This window comes from Chanos chanos, chromosome 8 (assembly GCF_902362185.1).
Source record: "Chanos chanos chromosome 8, fChaCha1.1, whole genome shotgun sequence".
Taxonomy (NCBI): Eukaryota; Metazoa; Chordata; class Actinopteri; order Gonorynchiformes; family Chanidae; genus Chanos; species Chanos chanos.
The window spans coordinates 5,235,745-5,256,451 of NC_044502.1; the positions used below are offsets into that span (position 1 = coordinate 5,235,745).

General features: G+C 41.4%; 3 protein-coding genes across 3 annotated transcripts in view; 1 reads left to right on the forward strand and 2 right to left on the reverse strand.

The window, feature by feature from the left end:
• The first annotated feature begins 409 nt into the window (after positions 1–409).
• Positions 410–2,089, forward strand: cryba2a (crystallin, beta A2a). Its single transcript, XM_030782030.1, has 4 exons — positions 410–570; positions 946–1,087; positions 1,452–1,594; positions 1,942–2,089. The coding sequence occupies exons 1-4, from the start codon at positions 410–412 to the stop codon at positions 2,087–2,089; spliced, it is 594 nt and encodes a 197-aa protein (XP_030637890.1).
• Positions 2,090–15,646: 13,557 nt separating this feature from the next.
• cdk5r2a (cyclin dependent kinase 5, regulatory subunit 2a (p39)) lies at positions 15,647–16,588 on the reverse strand. Its single transcript, XM_030782744.1, has one exon. It carries the CDS (start codon positions 16,586–16,588, stop codon positions 15,647–15,649), a length of 942 nt encoding a protein of 313 aa, XP_030638604.1.
• Positions 16,589–20,264: 3,676 nt separating this feature from the next.
• wnt6a (wingless-type MMTV integration site family, member 6a) overlaps positions 20,265–20,707 on the reverse strand; it is a 7,107-nt gene continuing 6,664 nt past the window's right edge. Inside the window, exon 4 of the mRNA XM_030781804.1 lies at positions 20,265–20,707. This exon is cut by the window's right edge and continues 19 nt beyond it. Within this exon, the coding sequence (XP_030637664.1) occupies positions 20,265–20,707 (443 nt within the window).

Here is a 20,707-nt window from a genome sequence, read left to right on the forward strand (position 1 = left end):
AGCCAAACGAGAGGTATATGAGGCCCCGGTCTCTCACAAGCAGCGCGGTCATAAGAACCGTCAGAGTTGGATTATGGACCGGCCGGTTGCCTCAGTGTTTTCTCTAACCTTCCCTGTGGAGTCCTGTTTAGTTCGAAACATTCGGTTAAACTTGAGTGTTGAACCCAGGCAGTGTTGTTTTCTGGTGCCGTACCAATGTGTTGGTCACTGATTGGTCAAGATGTTTGTTAAACCCACATCAGTAAATATGTGATTGGTGAGGTACTTTCCAATACATTAACATGCTAAAATGGGGCCAGAGTAGAATTATGAGTATGAGAAGGTTTCACTGGGTATGTCCAAAAGGCTGTTGTGTTTTATTCCTTGTTTTTTTCTACGTACAGAGAAAGAGGGGGAAAAAAAGGAGACAATGATGAATCAGCAGCAGATGGACCAGAGGTGCCAGTTTAGGATTACAGTTTGGGAGGAGGAAAACTTCCAGGGAAAACGCTGTGAGTTCAACCTGGAATGTCAGAACATTCTGGAGAGAGGATTTCAGAAGATCCGCTCCATCAAGGTGGAGAATGGACCGTAAGTGATTTTGTGTGTGGACGTTCATGTGTTAGATGGTGTACTGTGTGTTTGTGTGTGTCTCTGTGTTTGTTTGTGTGTGTGTGTGTGTGTGAGTGTGTGTAATGTTTTGACCTGAAAGCTTATTATGCATAATGAATGCGGGGATGTGTGACCTGAGATAACACTGAGGTTACAAAGCAGAAACATATGCTGTTTTTAGCTGAACTTGCCTCTCAGTGCTTTTTTTTTTTTTAAGGTCAGAATGTTACTGCGTGCATTCAGTTTTCAACAGGAACATTACCAGAGCCTATTATGTTGGCTTTCATGCTTGAGTGGATGAATTATGAACTCTCTCTCTCTCTCTCTCTCTCTCTGTCATCTCACCCTCTCTAGCTGGGTGGGGTATGAATACCCTGAGTTCCAGGGACAGCAGTTTATCCTGGAGAAGGGCGACTATCCCTGCTACCAGGCCTGGAGCGGGAACAGCGGATACCGCACAGAGCATCTGCTCTCCTTCAGACCCATCAAGTGTGCTGTAAGCCACACACACACACACACACACACACTCTCTCTTTCTCTCTCTGTCACACACTCTGACACACATATGCTAATCTTACAACATTCCATTGATTATAAATGTATATTTGTGTGAATATCATTGTATGATGTTTGCATTTGTATGCTGATCACTCATACATAATGATACAACATGTATTACTAGCTGCGCTGTGTTTATTGAAGCTAAAGCTGAATATTGTCTAATCAGTGGAATCTAAGGCTCGGCGACTGTAATTAAAAAAAACAAGAAAAATCTTTAGCAAACTTCAGTTTCAGTAAACTTTATAGTTGATTCTAACCTATCAGCTGTGACACGCTGACCCTGTGAACTCCTGTCACAGAACCACAGCGACAGTAAGGTGACCCTGTACGAGTGCGAGGACTTCCAGGGACGCCATTTCGAGATGTGTGACGACTACCCCTCCCTGCAGGCCATGGGCTGGTGCAGTAAGGAGGTTCCTTCCATCAAAGTCAACTCAGGAGCGTAAGTCTGTTTTTTTGACACCTAGACTCTTAAACAGATGACCTTAAACTTGAACCAGTGTTTCCCCTAAATCCAGTACCTGGAGACCCATGACTCTTCGTGTTTTACGTGTCTCTCCCTTCCCTAACACACCTGATTCAACTCATCAGCTAATTCTTAAACCCTCTGATTGGCTGAGGCAGGTTTTTTTCTGGAGCAGGGTGAGACTTGAACCTGTGGGGCAGTGCTGTGGGGATGTAGAGCAATGATGCATTGCCTTAAAATATGAACTGCTATCTCCTGGAGCACAATTCATGATAAACCCCCTTCTTTACAGTCTTTGCCTAACCTTTCCTCCACTTCAACAGGTGGGTGGCCTACCAGTTCCCCGGTTACCGTGGATACCAGTACATCCTAGAGAGAGACAGACGTCAGGGAGAGTTCAGGAACTATAATGAGTACAGCACCCAGGCGCACACCAATCAGATCCAGTCTATGCGCAGGGTGCAACACTAAAGCCCGCCCCCAGACCCTTTCCCATTGGCTACTCTGTATCTACTGTAGCATGGCATGACATGTGACCAAGCAGGCAATAAAGACTTGATTCAAACTCCATAAAAAAAGAGTGTGCTTGTCGCCGTTCCTTTAATTTTTAAAGTCGGCTTGGCTCCAGGATGTCGAAACGTTTAACGATGTAGTCTGGAGCCCATACATTTCTCTTAAAAAAAAAAAAAGAAAATTCTCCCACTAATATGCATTGTCGAAGTTTTCCCTACTGAATCGCCATTTGAATTCGTGGTGAATTTGAAGATGAACATTTCAGGCTAGAATAGGTTTTCTTTTTTTAAAAAATTTATTTATTTAGTTATTTTTAAATTTAATCTAGTTTTATTTTATCCTATTTTATTTTATTTTTTGCATGTTAGGAATAGAATGTAAATTGTTCTTGTCAGACTGTACTTTATATTCAATAAACAAGAGCACGAGATCACCGCTGCTAATGTTTTTACTGTTTATTATTGCTACTTCGCGAGCTCTGATATGCATATGAGATCCTGTATAGAGAAAAAATGATAGAAGTTTGGTGGGAAACAAAATAGAGGTGGATTTTTTAATGTCGGTAGCTCACGAAACCGTCTATTTTACTTTAGGTTGGCTTTTTAATAGACCACTTTTTTCAACAGTTTCAGTCATTAAATTAATGTTTAATTGGCAGATAGACAAAAAATGAATCACCATATCCGTCTGCTCTTATTCCTTTGAACAGTTACAATAATCTGTAATCTGCCCTTGTCTCTACCGCGTGTTGTTGAAGAGTTCTTTTCATGAGCTGTCCAAGGTGCTGACGCTTTACTGGTGTATTTAACGGTGAGGAGAAGCATGGAACGACACAAGTTTGATCTTTTCAAGCGATTAACATGGAGAAAGAAACGGTTTTAAATATATTCGAATTTTATTTAGTTTTATTTATTTATTTTTGTTTGCTAGGATATGGGTTAATGTATCATTAAGTTTATCAAAAAGAGCGGTAATGAGCGTCCTCTGTTTGTTGGCGTTATAAACGTCTCCTCGCGAACGAGGGAAATTGCCGCATTTTTTACCTTAACACTCACCGCCTAATACAGCATAGCGTTTTTGGAAACGCTAACCTGGTATGACTTGTTAGAATTACGTTACTTTCATTAATTCACAGAAGTCGAATGAAAAGTTTGATTGAGGATCGCTCGGGTTGCAGTAGGTGTTTAACTATAACGTCACAGGTACGACAAAAGGCTTCAAAACAGCCTAAAATTTCCATCACTGTAGGTTTTATGGTTTCCAAACAACCGACTGTTTATGGCGCATTCTGTTTGGTCTGTTCAAACGGCATGGTTGTCGGACAAAGCAACAAAGCACGTAAAATGCCATATGGCTATTCAATACATCTGCATCAAATATCAAAAGTAATTTACATGTCCTTGCCTGACTGATAATTTATAAATTTTAGACTTTTTCTCACGCTAGAAAACATCAAACTGATTCTTTCAGTACGTTCTTTAGTCTATGTACTACTATCACGTTTAAAATGGTGTTCTCGCGCTCTCTGGCGGTTGAAATTGCGTCGTTGGAGTATATCCATGCTAGTGCGTCTAAATTTGTGACTGATTCTTAACTGATTCTTCCTTTCTCCGCCCTGTGACGATTAAGATTAGAGTCAGTGAATACCTCAGACATTTCATTTGCTTTATTTCTACTTTGTGACTTTATGCCCGCATTCGCGATCGTATACATTTTCATATTTAAATCATTTATCGTAGAATCAACTTGTTGATGAAGTTGATCTGGTAATGAATTTTTACATATTGCTAAAGACTCAAAGGAGAGATGTTTCTTTTTTACTGAACGCCAGATACCTCTTTCAGAGACACTACTGTACTGGAGTGATAACGTTTCACAATACTTCTTTACACCACACGATGGCGCACCGTCTCCTCAAATCGTAGCGACACCCCCCACCCCAAAGCTATTGCTGCGGCCAACCTAAATAAAGATGTGTGTTTATTAAAGTGAAGTCAAGCGCTGGCTCTCACTGACAGACTTAAATAAAAAGAACAGGTCACAAATTTAAAACATTATTTTAAAAAATGCCATCTTCTTTTACTTTTTGTTTGAAAATCTGTTACCTACCTGTTTACATACTGTAAAAAGTGTCATCAAGTGTGTGTGTGTGTGTGTGTGTGTCTGTGTGTGATGTAGGAATTGAATAGGGGCGGTATGAGAGTCTGACAGTCTTGTTTACATGAGGGTTTCTGCATTCTTGTGCTGTGTATAATTCACTCACTGGTGTTGTGGAAGCGTGCTTGTCTGAAGCATCAGTCTTACATTAAATGGTGAGACCTCAAGATAGCATAGCCACCTATGCACCTGTTAGCTCTGTTTCTGTGCAACAGACATTATGTAACTCTCCCTGTGGCTCAAATTAGCGCTTAAACAAGCACTCTCATAAAAACAAACAAACACATAATGATAAACAAGCTGTCTCTCTCTCGTCCTCCCCCACACACACATGCTTCTCTCTCTCTCTCTCTCTCACACACACACACACACACACACTGACACAGACACACACACACACACACACAGACACACACTTTCCCTCTCTCTCCTCACTCACGATTGCTATCGCTGTAATTCACACACAAACACACATCCATGTGTGAGTGCCCATGCACATCCCTTCTAACCCATATACATGCGCACGCACACACACACACACACACACACACACACACAGCCTCAGCTAACTTATTGCGTTGTACTGATCATGTTGTCTTGTTCCCTCATGTTCTTAAATGTTTCTTTTTTTCTGTTCCTGTTCCTCTGTGTTCCATTGGGTTTTTTTTTTTCCTCCCTCTACCGCCCTCTAGCAACCCCATCCCACCCTCTCCACCACATGCTGACAGTGTCTACCTCTGTTCTTAGTGCCAAAGCTGGGTGCCATGGCAACGCTCTGCCAGCCTTTTTCCCAGAAGGCCAAGACTGAGATGGAGGGGGGGGGGGTGAATCATCTTTCAGGGTGATTATGCCTGTTCATTACTCTCTTACTTGTTAAAAACCCCGACTGACAAAAAAAAAAAAAAGAAAGAAAAGAGAAGAAAAAAAGAGGGGAAACCGCTGGAGGGTAAGGAAAAAAACAAAAAACAAAAAATGAAAATTTCCAAATATACCAACAGCTCATAGGCTTGACGGGCACGTATCAAATTGAAAATTTCTAATGAGATAAGACCGATTGTGTTGCTTTCAGTTATCTTATGCGGCCCAACCGGCAGTGCTAACTGCACATCGGCGCAAGATTTGTGTCCCTGTTTATTCCTTTATCCTCCCACAAGAGGGAATTCATTTATGTCCTGACCTGACACTGGAGCCTGTTACCACCAGCTTGCTGAGACATCAGTCTTTATGAGGAGTGGGTGGGGTTGTGGAGTGGGGGGGGGGTGTTTTAAGATCTTATGTAAGAATAATAATCTCATTCAGCTGGGATGTTATGCATCGTTCCGGCAGGTGGTGGGGGGGGGGGGGCACAACAGTCTAATCTCCTCCTGGGTCCCTCCGACTTGTGAAAGTATGGACGGTGCTCTATTTTCTTTTCCGGTGTGAGAAGTGGAGAGATAGAGAGAGAGACTGTGAGAGAGAGAGAGAGAGAGAGAGAGAGAGAGAGAGAGAGTGCACAGAAAAAGCTACAGCCGAGAGAGTGAAGGTGTGGAATTCACAGGAATTGGCTGGAACCTTCTCCGGTGTGAAAAGCATCTTTCTCACCATTCCGGAATGGAACATGCAAAGTTGCAAGGTCTAGGCTTACAGATGAGTCTGGGTCTGGAAGAATACGAATGACGTCATTCTGTCACCTTCCGCAAACCATTTTCAAACGTTGATCAAATCAATCAGTCTTCGAGACTAATTCTTATTCAGCATTCAGATTTGTGTTGAACTAAAGTTCATTTGTGTGGGGAATCTTCATTCAGGTTCCACACTGATCCTTGTCTGTACAATGCTATAAAAGGAGATGATAAAAAAGATGTTTCCTGTTTTCACATTTGTGTCAGTACTTCGGTTTTTAAACCAGTCATGTGAATTTTTAGGTATATCGTCAAAAAAAAAATGTTGAATTTCTGTAATGGTTTTGACCCCAAATAACTCAAAACTACACATGTTTACCATCCTTTCAAGGACAGCATTGAATTACAAAAAGACATTTTTTCCTTTAGCTTATTGAAGGAGTTTTAAAAGCTGAAGGCCTGTTTGAAGCCAGTGCAAGTTGTCCACATGTTGTATCATTTGTCTAGTTCTCACAGAACATGGGAGGAAGCAGCATTTTTACTGTTTCTTTTTAACAATTTTTTCTCTATTTGTGCATGGATGTCACACATTGGTCTACTTACTGGATTTCAAAACATAAGAAGTACAATAACACAAGTCAGTACTAGTCTGCTGAAGTAACTAGATCAGCAAATGTTGTCAAATATTTATTTTTTAAGGAGATAATTGTTGAAATAGGTGAAAAGGGTGAACTCCCCTTTTAGGTGAATGAAACCCTTATTGACTTTGGCATAATTGCTGGTTTAATTTATAAAAACCAATGCATTGCTGAGTCATATTCTAAACCTAACAGACCTTCTGAGAGATATCGTGTGAGTCATCGCTAAGTTGTTTTTTTTTTACCCTCGTCTAATTATTGTTTTGAGCATCGATGCTTGGTTACAGGAGAGTTATTCCAAGCTTCGAGAAGTGCCGATCCCTCGGCGTATTACCTAACCCGCGCGTGGGCGGACTGTTTTGTCGTGAGTCCTTCGTGAATTGGCATGAATGTGGACTTGAACACCATTCATTTATGAATACGAAGAAAAAAACTCTAAAAAAAAAAATCCTGACGATCATATGCGTTTGTCTCTCATCACGCTTTGGAAAATTTACATTTCAATAATACTCTAAACGACTAAAACACATTTCGGCCCATGATGGATAGTTTATATTAAAATAGTTTTGCCAGCATTAGGCACAAAGGAGGACATGGCACTTTCGTCAATTTCTGTACTTATATAACTTGTTATTAGGGGAGCGACAGGTGTTGGCTCACCTGATGCAAGCAGGGGAGCACATGTAAAACACAGCTTCCCTTGCAGCGCTGTCGAGAGAAAGTGTTTGGGAAAAGTGCTCTGAAGTCTTCAAATTGGTGGGAACAAAGCCAGTGCCGCAATGAATCATCGCACAAATGTTTGACAAAAAAAACAAAACTGTAAGCAAGCGCTTTAAAGGTCAATAGAAATGTATTTTAATCTGGAGACAAGAACAAAAAGATTAAATGCAAATTACATATCTATATTGCATGGTAAACATGTGTCCAAAATGCTAAACCGGTTCAATGAAACTAGAGAAAACATTTGCTTAGGTGAAAAAAAATCCTGCGTGGTGTAGGACTGTATTGTGAAGTGGTATAGCCTACGTGTGACATCACAAAGGCCACAGGAATGTTTCTGCATGCTTGACAACGTATGCTTCGTTCTCAATGCTAATCACCAAGAGTTTCCAAACATTACTAGTCACACGGCATTCACATTTTTTGCCAGTGTTGATCATCAGCGTTTCATTCATGTCTACTGCGCATTACTAGAAACTTCATTTAGCCGTGTATCTCCCGAGGAGCTCAATGCACCGCACAGTAATTAATCTCGTAGGGAAGATTAGCTAAGCGTCATAGCAAGAACAGAAAATAGACATAAGCCCACACATCCAGCTCTCGCTCTGAAGGTCTCAGAACCTTTGTACTCCACAGAATTGAATTACACAAACACTACTTGAAGGGGGTGCTGCACGGTAAACACATTTTATGGTATCCGCGGACTGCCAGCTACATAGTACATATGGTCCGTTAATGATTCATTAGCGGAGGTAAACATACGAACATGTACCCTCATGTGTCTGTCCCCACCCGATGTAAAACCACTGAACTCTAGCAGATTAGTTGAAAGCCAATTCTTGGTGTTTTCAGTTATAATTCACTCTATCAGCTATCGTGCTGCTTTTATAGAACCTTGCCAAAAATAGAGGCGAGTGACACAAACCCGAATCGGAAAAATAGGTCAAAAGTTATGTTGAAAATTCTGAATGGCAAATCTCAAAATCTGAATAGTGTGTGCGCAGAAGTTTTAAAGCTCTCGCTCTTTTTTCTTGTCACATAGGATTTGTTCACAAATCCTAGCGGAACAGATGAAAAAAATTCGAAAAACTTTGGAACTTTGGCATCTACAAAGGGTTCCTTCAGAGTGATGTCAAAGCATCCAGTCCTCTCATAACTAAAAGAAAGAAAGAAAGAAAGAAAGAAAGTTTAAGAAATAGAGGCGGGAGTATATTCAGAAAGATATTTATATGTGGCAACAATAACTCCAACCCTAACCCAACTTTCAACATTAGGCATATTTAAATGACAACTGCCACACACATTACTGTAGCATTTTTTCTGTCAGTGTTGTTAGTTTCTGGATGAGAGAAGCTAAGGGTTATCCAGCGTAATGACTTGGATATCTGGTGGACTCTGGAGGTGCTGCCAGTGCAGATGATACAGTCTAGTTAAGATTAAGTGAGAACACATTAAACCTGCACTCTAGTCTCTGCGTTTTCTCCCTGTTTCTTAAGAGCAGTGGTCTGTTGGTCGTGCTGACTGTGTTCCTAAGGTCTCCCTCACGACTCCCTCACGGAGCGCACGTTGTTAGCACGTTTACCACAGAGCGGGAATAATCCCTCCGCACGCATAGTGAAGCATGACACGAACCCTCAGCTGAGCGTTCGTAAACCATAATGGCCGCGGATTAGAACGGGAGACCGCGGTAATTTATCTCAAAAGCTTATGTCAGCATCAACAAGCTTGCAGGTTAGAATCTCTCATGAGGCAGTAACACGTCCAGTGCATGTTAGTTAGCAAGTTTATTTTAGCTTTGCATTTACAGTGGTTGCCTTCCAAAGGAGAGCATTCAAATGAAAATTTCAGTCATATTAAAATAAACTCACTGAACTCATTTGGGCCACAGTGTTGCCAGGAGAAACACAAAGGCAGATTAAATGTAAAGATTTTACTGAGAAATGGGACAGTAAAGGTGACATTGTTCTAAAAACAAGGACTCAGCCATCAGCAGGCCAAGGGTTCATCTCCTCACTATAACTAGCTTTTTTAAGATTTTGTCTAACAGGGCTCTGCTGATTAAAGTGACTCACTTAACCCAATCAAATGTAGAATTCTGTTAATCTGAGTAAGATCATCAGATAAAAGAATTCAAATATGAAAAGCCATGTTGTTGTTGTTGTGTCTGTGAACAGATCATCTTTGAGCCATGAGGAACAACCATCTAAATGGACATGTTATAATTTCTATTCCTGAAACTATACAGAAGTAATTTGAGAAGCTGTGACATCAGTCAATGAGGTGCTTTTTTATGCATTGTTTCAGTTTGACTATTATGAGTGTGTCATGTCCGTCCTCTTATGTAAGAAAAAAAAGCAGTCTTAAAACTAAAACTCTCACCTGTAATACCAAGACACATGGTTTTATTAGTGAAATTTTTTTTTTTTTTGATATGTTATAATACCTGGGACACCAAGATCCTTACGTGTGCATCAGCTGTTTTAGCCTACAGGCTGGATGATGAAGCACAAGGCTGGGCGGTGGTGGGGGGGTGGGGATGGGGGTGGGGGGGGTAATAACTCACCGTGTACTCAAAACTGAACCCTTTGCCAAAAATTTGATAAGTCTAAGTGAAGTTGAACCCCACATAACATTTTGTTTATACTTTGGACAGCTGAGGGGTTTGTTTACTCATTACGTCAAAGTTCTGAGACCAGAGGAGCGTTTCTATATGAGAAGAGATTATAACGAATTATAACGATGACATTTGAGTCAACTCACGGTCATAGAAAAATAACTTTGTCGGTATTTACTATGCTATGCATCTTTCCGTACTCTGATTGGCTGGAATACTAAGTGAATCAGAAGATTTCTTTTATGTGACTTTGCACTTTAAAACAAAAAAGGGAATGCCCTTTATGTAGCCGATCAGACTCTGGATGGCTTCATTTTTGACTGTTAGTCCGCTTCTCCGAGCCGGAACCAGAGTGGTGCCCCAATTACTGAAGTCTGGACTCCTTTGTTATAGTAACACAAAAATCCACTCGGCCAATAAAACAACAGTACATCATGTCATTGTGCAGCTCATCAGCGGAAAATCCCTTGGCAGAGTGAAAATCCTGCAGCGACTGAATGCTGCCGAGCTGTTTTTTTTTTCCCTTCCCGTTTTTGGAGATGTTTATGGAAATTGGTCAGAATATCTTTTAGGTATTGCATTAGAATTACTGAGAACTTTTCTCACCTTATAAAAAAAAAAAAAAAAGTTGGTAACCCAGTAACCAGGACATTGCAGCTTTGACTCCTCTACAGTACTGGTCTGTGCCACTATGCCTTTGAATGATACACTTAACATCCATATTTCCCCAGGAGTATGTGACCCCTGACATAGAAACACAATCTAAACTGCTTTGTAAAAGCATGTCATTTATATGAACAAGTGACCTAGATAAGGCTACTTGCGTGAAACACTTTAATATACTTCAAATATTTCTTACTCACAGATTGTTTTGAGGTTTTGAGGTCTTCCAGAGTAAACTGGTATCGGAAGTAACCGTGCAGTATGAAGTGGGTCAGCTTTGTCCCAGAATACATTTTTTAAATAGTATAGAATTACAGGGGCAAAGTCTTCTGGGCCGTTCCGTGTTGCATGTATTCAAACCAACTGTATAATTTCCCACTGTCTTTAGTACAGTTAACATTTACTTTTTAAACGGGAGCATTATTTTGAAGTGTTTGTTTATGCCACATTTCTATTTGAATTTTAAAACAGACTGCGTAATTGCTTTAAGTTAGAAAATGTGTATGACTCATCCTACCAATGGGAATAGATATCGGCCTGTTCAGTGTCACATATTCAAATACAGTTGCTTTTGGATTGATACTGAGAGCTAACGACCTAACAAGTCTCTTCACGTTGACTAGCGTTGCGCGAGTACCACTCGTGAGACAAACTGCCGCTTTCCAGTTAAGGGTGAGCGTCAGTCTGTGGAAAGGAAAAAAAAAAGGCCGCATGAACAAGACTACACCTGCATATCGTTCCTGGCAAAATCAAGCAAATGAGCGCGCGAGAGACTGTGAGAAACCACGTTTTCTTTTGGATCCAGTTAGCTCTCTACCAAAGAGCCAGAAGGCCTGTGACCTCACATGCGGACTAGTGGTATACCGACGTCAGAAGGAGAGTGCGTGGAAAACCACTGGGTTGTAAACAACGCTAAAATGTAAATGGCGCACCGTTTAAGTAAATTCTTTTATGTCCTTTTATGTCATTTTATTCTTTTATGTCAATTAAAAATGAGATGTAGCCTAATAGCTTGCTATATCTGAACGTTATAAATACAACCCATTAAAACATTACAGGTTAAGAACTATGGATAGAGCAACGTCATTCATTGGAATTAAATAAGGCGAGATTCACGAAAATCCTTCACAGTTTGAGTCAACACCGGTCATTTATATTAAGACAACACTGAACCTAACTGATTCAAATCAAGAATACCTTATATTATTTAAAGTATTTTCACGCTAACTCCAAGTGAAAAGCAGGGTTTTCTGTCCGCGTTTATGCTCTGTTATGTTTAATTATAAATCAGAATTAGAGATAACTGACATAATGTTACTGTTCAGTAAACACTCTACCCCACTCTATGACTCTGGTAAACACTCTTGATTCATGACAATCAGTAACAGGATTCTATCATTGCCCACACTACAAAACCATTTAGGCCTACTCTGTCCTTATTGCGAAATGTTTCATTCAGTTAAACAAAAAGTGTGGTGGAACGAGTAAAGTTAAACCCGTTTTAAAAGGTTGCACTGCATCAACTGTACTCTTTGGTTATATTACAACAGGACAATAAATTCAGTTAAATTGGAAGTATCATGGCTATTTTAAGCTATGGGGTAACGTGCTCATTACTAAATCATGCTGTGATAGCGTAAGTCAGTGTAACAATTAAAATTCGGTCTTTCAGGTCAGACATTCTCCTTTCATCATGGTACCTTTCAACGTGATTAAATAAGCAAATCCAAAAGTTAATTCTTTTTTTTTTGCATTGTACGCGGATCACCAGGTAATGTGGAATGGCTTCAATGAACTCATTTTTCAGGGAAGCGCTTTGTCTTACCCCTGGATTGTTGTTGGATTTGATGTATAGCTGTGATGTCTTTCTAATCACTCTAGGGTACACTCTTGCAAAGTAAACATACAAATCTTGCCGGAGTCCATTCAATATTTTCACTTAAGTCTTAGTTCAGAGAGCATTAGTACCGTTGTCTTTGCTGTGTCAACAGGTGATCCACAGTGAAAGATTCCACACTTCAGGTTGTTATTTTGAAGACAGATTTAATATTTGCTATGATCAGCTGATATACAGTAGGCTACAATTTCGATGCCATCATTTGCTATTGCGTTTCGTGTTTACAGTTCTGAGTGGCATTTTGAAAAAAAAAAAAAAAAAAAAGGTTGTTTTGACGAAGCCTGTTTGCTGATGGGGGTACTTTTTAATCACAAACGCTCTTGATCCTTTTGAGAAACTCCTCATCCCTGCAATGCATCCAACAACCCCCCCCGATTTATTTGACATAATCGAATCTTATGATTCATACTGTTTTTTTGCGTTCTGTAGACAATCGGATCAAAATGTGGGCCCTGCAGATTGATGTAAACAGGTTATATGTGCTTAAACTCTCGACGCAAACAACACTGAGAACTTAGTTTTGCTTTTGGCTTTATAGCGATTCACAGTAGGGGACGACCTTACCTCAAGTTGGCACTGTATCTAAAAGGTGTTCTGGTGGCGGTAATGTCTCGCTAAAAATAGAGGTCTCCATGAGACATTGTAAATTATTGATGTTTCCACCTCTTCCGCCGAGTTGTCTCCAGCTCGTCCCACTCATTCTCGCTTACCGCTGCTTCCGTCTCCATGGCAACCGCATTCCAACAGCAGCATCAGTCTGTTTGCAGCGTCCCCTCTGACTACAGGATGAACTTATATAAGTGCCTTATTTAACGCGAAACAAGAACAGGATGTCTCCTTCAAGGAGCAATCCCTCTGCAAAACAAAACATTCAAATCATTTGTGGACCACGAGAGAAAAAACTGAGAGGCGGCAGAAAAAGAACAAAAGCAAGTCTCCTCCGAATGCGTCCTCTCATTCTCGATTTCCCCACTATTTCCAAGAACAACTAACGGTTCTGCATATAGAGAGTCTTCAGAGGAGACCGGACATCTGTCTACTTACACATGATATTGCGTGTCTATTTAGCTTAAACTTTTTCAGAGTATGTGTCGTTTTGGGGATATTTATTGTATCGTTGTTTTTTTAAAATCATTATTCTGTCTGTGTAATCGTAGCCTGCCCCCCCCCCCCCCCATTCAGCATCTGCAGCACCTTCAGCCCACGCGCAACCTGGTTCATGCACCTCTGTTCTTGTAACCGTTGCCACGGAGACGAGCGGAATGCGGCCGCAGAATTCCTATGGCTCTGCATGCGGCCGGTTCCGCAGCCCTCCGTCACAATGACACTTCTATCAGACTGCACCAAATTCCAGCCAATCAGCAGTGCGAGAGCCCGGCCCACGTGTTTTATTCACAAATTCTGGGGGTTCTCTTGATTCAAACCAGCTGCTTCTTACTCTTATAGTGACTCATGCTCCCCTGAGGCAGTTTTTCATAGTACCTATAGGCGAGCTGCAATCTCTCTTTTACCTTGGCTTTGAAAAAAAAAAAAAAAAAAAAAACAAGAAAAAAAAAGCATGACAGGGTAATGAGCGAGAAAACTAGAATTTCTGGAATTTGCGCAGTCAAATGATTTACGTTTAATTCTAAAACTGACAATTTATTAAAGACCCTTAGAGAGGTAAAATTTTAAGTTGTGACAAAACCTATCTAAGTGTCCCTCTTCGGGTAAATGAACGCATGTTCCTTAAAAAAACAAACATTAAACCATGACCAATAAGTAGTATACAATATATTTTGCCAGATAAGATTTGGATTTTTTTTCCAGATTGCATTGAAACCATCGGTCAACAGCTGCAGATACTGAGGATTCAGTACCATGGCTAGCGGCCATGAGAAACAGGTTCTTGCAGCAACGACGACTTTGCAAACTAATAAGTCATTTGAACGCGTTTAATATCCTCGTATGTACGATAACATACGAGTCTGACAAGTTCTCATAAACGCATGTCATCATGTACAAAGGTTACGGCTTCCGTTTCAAAGAACAGACTGTTCCCACATGTTAGTGAGATAAGCTCACACCGACCAGCATGCGCTCGGACTCATGGTTTCTGTCTGTTAGCTCGCGGTTAAACACACGGAATACGCTGCTAGCAACTTTTTTTTTTTTCTGGTTGAATCTAAAGATGACAGGTAAAAAAAAAAAAAAGAAGTGAAAAGCTGATCTCATTAAAGCCCTGAGTAGGAAGAAGCTGTTGTAAAGAAGATATTCTGTACAATTAGCTTGATCATGCAAATGTCCCCCTCTTTTCTTGCCAAGAAATGACGTAAAGATTCCAGCACTCCAGCCTCCACTCTGTTGCTTGTTGCGGAGGCAAAAGCCTTTTAGGTCAGTAGCTCAGCCTCGCACAACCGCAATAATAAAACACTAATAAATAGTTATAAATTAATCTCTGAGTCGAATAAATATAGACCAACTGTTAATTGTAGTGTGCGTATAAAACAGAGATATCTCATTCCTCTCCCTTTTCGAATATTTCAAATAAAATCGCAAGGAACAAGGGAGTATTTATAGTCATATATTTTCAAATATACAATATAAAACATTACGTTTTATACTATAACAATTGGCACATATGACATTTAAGAATCGTTTCGTTGTAAAATAGTACATTCAACGTTCAGATAGATATCTTTTCAGGCGCCACAGGAGATATGTGCAAAGTGTCTGTTGTAGGCCAGCACCTTGGATAGCTCCACGTCGGTGACAGCATCGTTTCTAGCCCATCACGCCACAAGTTGGAACGAATATTATAGAAAGAAATGACCCGAACACTGATGCACAAGCTAACTTTTTTTTTTTACAGCTTTCACTGTAGCTCTGCACCAGGTACCGTATTCAAAAAGCCACAATGAATATACAATTAGAATACTTTAAGCATGCACGAAGTGAACTAATGGTAACCTCTAAAACCCCAAAGATGACATTCACAGGGTCACCGTAATTGTATAATACATTTGAAATCCCCCCTCTTATTGAGGTGCGGAAAAGCCCCCAATCCGTTTTCATACACCGGTACTCGCATGTGGTAGGCAACCTGCTCTTCCACCTCCACCCGCCGGGCCTTACATTCAATCCACCCTTTTAAGACGGGTGAGGAGAGGTATCAAAGAACCTAGCTCTCCATTTTTTTTTTCAAAAAAAAGAAAGAAAGAGAGAAAGAAAAAAATCAGCGGAATTTTAACGGTCCAGGTTGTTTGTCCATTTGCCGTTAGTGTCCTTAGGACCTCCCTCGTTTTTGAGGTCTTGGAAAACCTCGGTGAAGAAGTGCGGGTCCGAGTTGATCTGCAGCATTTTGGCACTCATTTTATCAATGATCCGCAGTGATCGCTCCCAAAAGACCTCCTTGTTGGTCTCAACCAGAAACGGCTTGAGTGGGTAGGAAATCTCGTTGCCCATGTAGGAGTAAGCCAGGTACAGGCAGGTCAGAAAAATGGCCTGAAGCTCATACTCGCTGGCGATATCTTCGGTCACCGCCTCCCGGCAAAGCAGATAGACGAACACCAAGTTGGCGGGGGTGATGAAACCTTGGTCCTGCCAGCCTTGTATTAGCAAGGACCGATCCACATTTCGGAACCACAGGATGATCTCGTTGGGGCTGAGCTCTTTGAGTTTGTAGCATCTCCTGCACATGAAATCGCTCAAACAACGGAGGAGTTCCCCAGTAGATGCTTGGACAATCACGCGTCTCGGGGAGATCAGAGACCGGCTACTGGGTTCTCTCTGGACCGAAAGAAGTTGTTTCGCGTTCTGTGAACCCCCCTGATTTTGATTAGGGCGAAGGCTCTTGTCGGGAACAGTGGGAACTGGTACAGCAAGAGGTCCGGGTTTCGACGCTTTGCGCTCCGAACCAGACTGTTGAGATTTCTTGAGGTTTTCGTTATTTAGCTGATCTACGGTGTTGTTGATCTGAGACACCGGGGGGTTCGGGTTCACTTTCTTAGCGCTCTTTTTCTTGGCCGAGGCGGCAACTAAACGTTTCCATGTCAGGGCTGATATCAGCACTGAGTGGCGTTTCAGGCTTTTCTCCGTCTTTGCATTTGATGCATGCCCCCCCTCCGTCTTTTCATCCAGAATAGCCCCTTTCCTGGAGGTTGGCGAAATCGACAGGACGGTGCCCATCTTTACCTCTCAAAACCAACACCCACCGGCCTTGCGGAATGCTGTGATTCGCCTTTCGTCCCGAAGAATGCACTGGGAAGGTGCGTTGATTTACAGCCGCAAGTTCACGTCCATGGATGATAAAATAGACCACTGGATACAGACCTTGTGGAAGACCTTGCGGTTGAACTGAGCAGGTTACGGTTCCTTCAAAAATGCGAGGCTTCAACACTTACACGCGCGCCCTCCGCCACTCCTACCGCATCCCACTCTGCGCGCAGCCTCATACAGCGCGAGCAATGGGCTGGACCTGGCATTTGTAGCCAGGCAAAAAAACGGCCAGTATAAACCCATAAATCGGGATAAGCCACTCCAGCCTGCCAACCCGAGGACTGATGCTGAAGGATTGACATTCGAGTCAGCCAACCGGAATACATGTAAACCGCTAGTTGTGTTAATAGGTTAGGTCGTCTGTTTCTGTTTTCTATTTTTATTCAGGGTTCGGGTGTATTTTTGGATTTTGCCCAACAATGGGAAACAATGTGTCACGTCTTCTGGGCAAAATATACCCCTTTGCCCTCATTATCGGGACATTTTAGATTGGAGTTTTTTTTTTTTTTTTTTAATTAAATAATATCAGATAAATCGGTCAGCTATATAACTGTTCGAGACACATTCCCGTACTCTAGTAAATGCACAGTACTCTGGCCTACTCAATTTCGCTTGTAGTCTCAAACGCTTCAGCGATGTCAGTTTATCCCTCACCACATTTCCAGTCTGGGTGACGTGCACCTCTCGAAACTGGTTCCATAAATACCGGCTGTACAGTAACAGATTTTCACAATTATACTAATCAGCGAAGGCTGCTGGCATACTTTCCTCTTTTTGTGATAGCTTGATAAGCCCACGAAAGCGACATTTCGTGGGGTTATCAAGCCATCAGAAAACTGTGATGAAAGACGAACAAAAAGTGAGAGAAAAACAGACGGGGAGAGGAGTAAAAATAGGAGAGAGGGAAGCACAGAGACGTCAGGTAAGACTGCAGGCACGTAACGCACGTTACATGCCTTCTCCTCTCGTTGTTCTAATCTTACTCCTTTCTCCCTCTGAAAGAGAGAGAGAGAGAGAGAGAGAGAGAGAGAGAGAGACAAGGATAGGGGCGCTTACTCATCTACTCATGTAGTAAGCACCGTGCCAATCCAATTACAGACGTGTTGCATGTGCGGGGAGTTAGGATTTCAAAAATAACCGACGAGCTACACTAATTTACCCTATGAGTTTACATTGCTTACTCTACAAGTCTAAAACAACAAAACCTCAGCAACTCTACCATAAGAAAATCTAAAATTCACGGAAACAAAGACTGTCTAAACATTAAGAAAAAAAAAAGGAGAAGCACAAAGTTGTCTGTCCTAGTTGACCTGCCCCAACATAATCAGTTCCTCTGATCTCCACCTAGTGGTCAGATTTAGTCACTACAAGACATCGGTGAAACGTGGTGAATCATCAGATTAAAGTACTGCTGTACTCAATCTACTTAATCTATTTTATATTTGATGTATTAAGCCAGTGGTGAACAGCTCGGGCTCTTTGGTCCTGCCAAATGTTGTATATAATAATCACCATTTGCCTTTGGCACTTTTATGTGCCCTGGCTGGATATAATTACTTCTCATTTACTCCATTGAATGACTGGTGTGTTGCTCTGGCTAAGAGTGTATGTAAAACGAATCAAACTGATATTGAAATTGTTACTGTCATCGACTGGCTGAGAATTTCTACCAAACAGAAAATCAGGGGAGAAATTCAGGGACTTCCGCTGTCTTCGACGATTGAGTGTGCGCATTTCTCATCGGTCTTAATTTCTTTTTTCCGTATACAATTATAATAATGACAACTATTTGAAATATAAATGGACATGTTTTATATTTTAAATTTAATCATAAATTTAATGAAACTACACTTTGATGTGTAACATGTGTTACAATGTTACATTCACACACCCTTGTGTCCTCTGTTTTGAGAAAACTGATTACATCTACTCCACAGTTCGTGGATGGAGGACAACAGTACTATTTTACTATACCATCGCAATTCATGTCCAACTTAATGTGCAAAAAAGCATCATTTCCATTACGTATAGTCACACATTTCCAGAACCTGATCTTAAAACAAAAACATACATTTTGGAAGACCTTAAGAAAACAGAGGAAACTTTATAAAGAACTCAAGGACTCGGATATTAAAAAAAAAATCACTGTTTTATAGTCTTCGTACAGAAGATGAGTAAAAAAAAATAAAAAATTAAAAAAAAAACTTTCTGGGACAATTTGCTATTTTTCTCTCGTGAAAGTATGTCACCTCTGGGCGGCAGTGTTGCATAGCAATGGAGCTACTGGAAGATCTCTCCAGTTACAAAGTGTCACAGCGTACATTTAAACTGGTCACACTGGTTCACATTCATAATGTGCCTCTGTCAGTCAATCAGAGATACAGGCAAGAACATGCTTTCGAACGATCTCCACCTTCTCCTATATGAGTCAGTCTCTACCAGTGACCCATGGGACCTACTGGCTTAGTCCCCAAACAAAATGTGTTCAAACAGGTATAATAAATCCTTGCGCCATCTGACAACCCAGATACCTGCTATGCCGAAAAAAAAAACGGGAAAAAAAAAAAAAAAAACAACTCTGTTTCCACGGCAACCGGGCCGAGCACAGCACGTTTCTCACTCTTTCTCCCTTCTCACGTTTCCATATCAGCAAGGGACAAAAAAAAACCCCAGAAAAGAATAAAGGACGAAAAAAAAAAAAGGACAAAATTCTGAGGTTACTTGTCCTGTTTTCTCTTGCATGTCAAACGCTGCTTTGTTTGAGATTTGTTTTTGTTTTTTTTGTTTTGTTTTGTTTTGTTTTGTATGTTGTTCTTTCTATTGGGGAAACCCCTTGATGCGTAAATAGAATTAGAAGCTCCCGGTACTCCAGATGTTTTGTCTAAATCACTGCCTTGTAGGCTGGATGACCGGGATGCTTTGACTGATAACTGTCTGGTGCCATATCTGCTGATGAGTAAAGCATTTGAGACCTCCACAGGCTAAGATTCCACAAATTCCCGTCTCTACTAAACTTTTCTTCAAGAACTTCTCGGCACTCCCAAAGATGAAGGACAAGACAATCATTAAGTTTTAAGGGAAGTGAATTACAGCAGTTCTGCCTTAAACTTCAGTGGATCTCAGGAAGAGAAAAAGTATTTCTTTGGCTCCATTGTGTGAGGTTCTGTAGCTTCATTTTCACAATCTTCCCCTTTATTTTGATCTCCTAGCTCCATTGACATTTGAGTGGACACATTATTACATTCAGATCTTACCGTTATCTGAAACATGGTATTCTAGAATGTTCTAGAACCAATGAGCTGAGAATGGGACAATCGAAGGAGAAGTTCTAAGGTTCCAAATTCACTGGCACTTTGGCTTGAAGTGGAAGGCTCCATGACTTTCTTTATATGACATTGTGGTTTTCTCCTTTTTAATATTTGTGACTGAGTTGTCTTCGATGGACTGGCGACCCATCCAAGGTGTTTCCCTGCCTTTTGCCCAATGAATGCTGGTATAGGCTCCAACACCCCCCCCCCCCGCGACCCTAATTAGGATAAGTGGCTTAGATAATGAGTGAGAGTGAGAGAGAGAGTCACTGAGTTGTCTAAAGACAAATGCTGACATTTTTTTTCACTGTGCATCTTTGGCATTGCACTACACAACACCAGTGAAACTGGCATGTACAGTTATCCTCATACTCCAACGTTTGGTCTGCATGACCCCGCCCACAGCACAGTGACTGACAGCTGCCCGGGCCCGTCTCTGAACTGCTGCACAAACGACCTCTCGTCCCGTCCGAGCCTGCCCTGCGGTTGGCCAGGCAGAAGTCAGGTGACTCGGCAGAGTAGATGAGGCTGCTAGCGTCCAGAGGGGTGATGTCGTCGCCTACCGGAATGAGGGATTTGCCGTCGTTTCCCCCCATCACGCGGACGGCCGTGCGGAAGCTCTGCATGAGGTGGTTACCGACTTCCCGGAACAGCGGCATCTTCCTCCAGCAGCTCCTCAGACTGCAGGAACCGGAGAGACCGTGGCACTTACACTCCATCC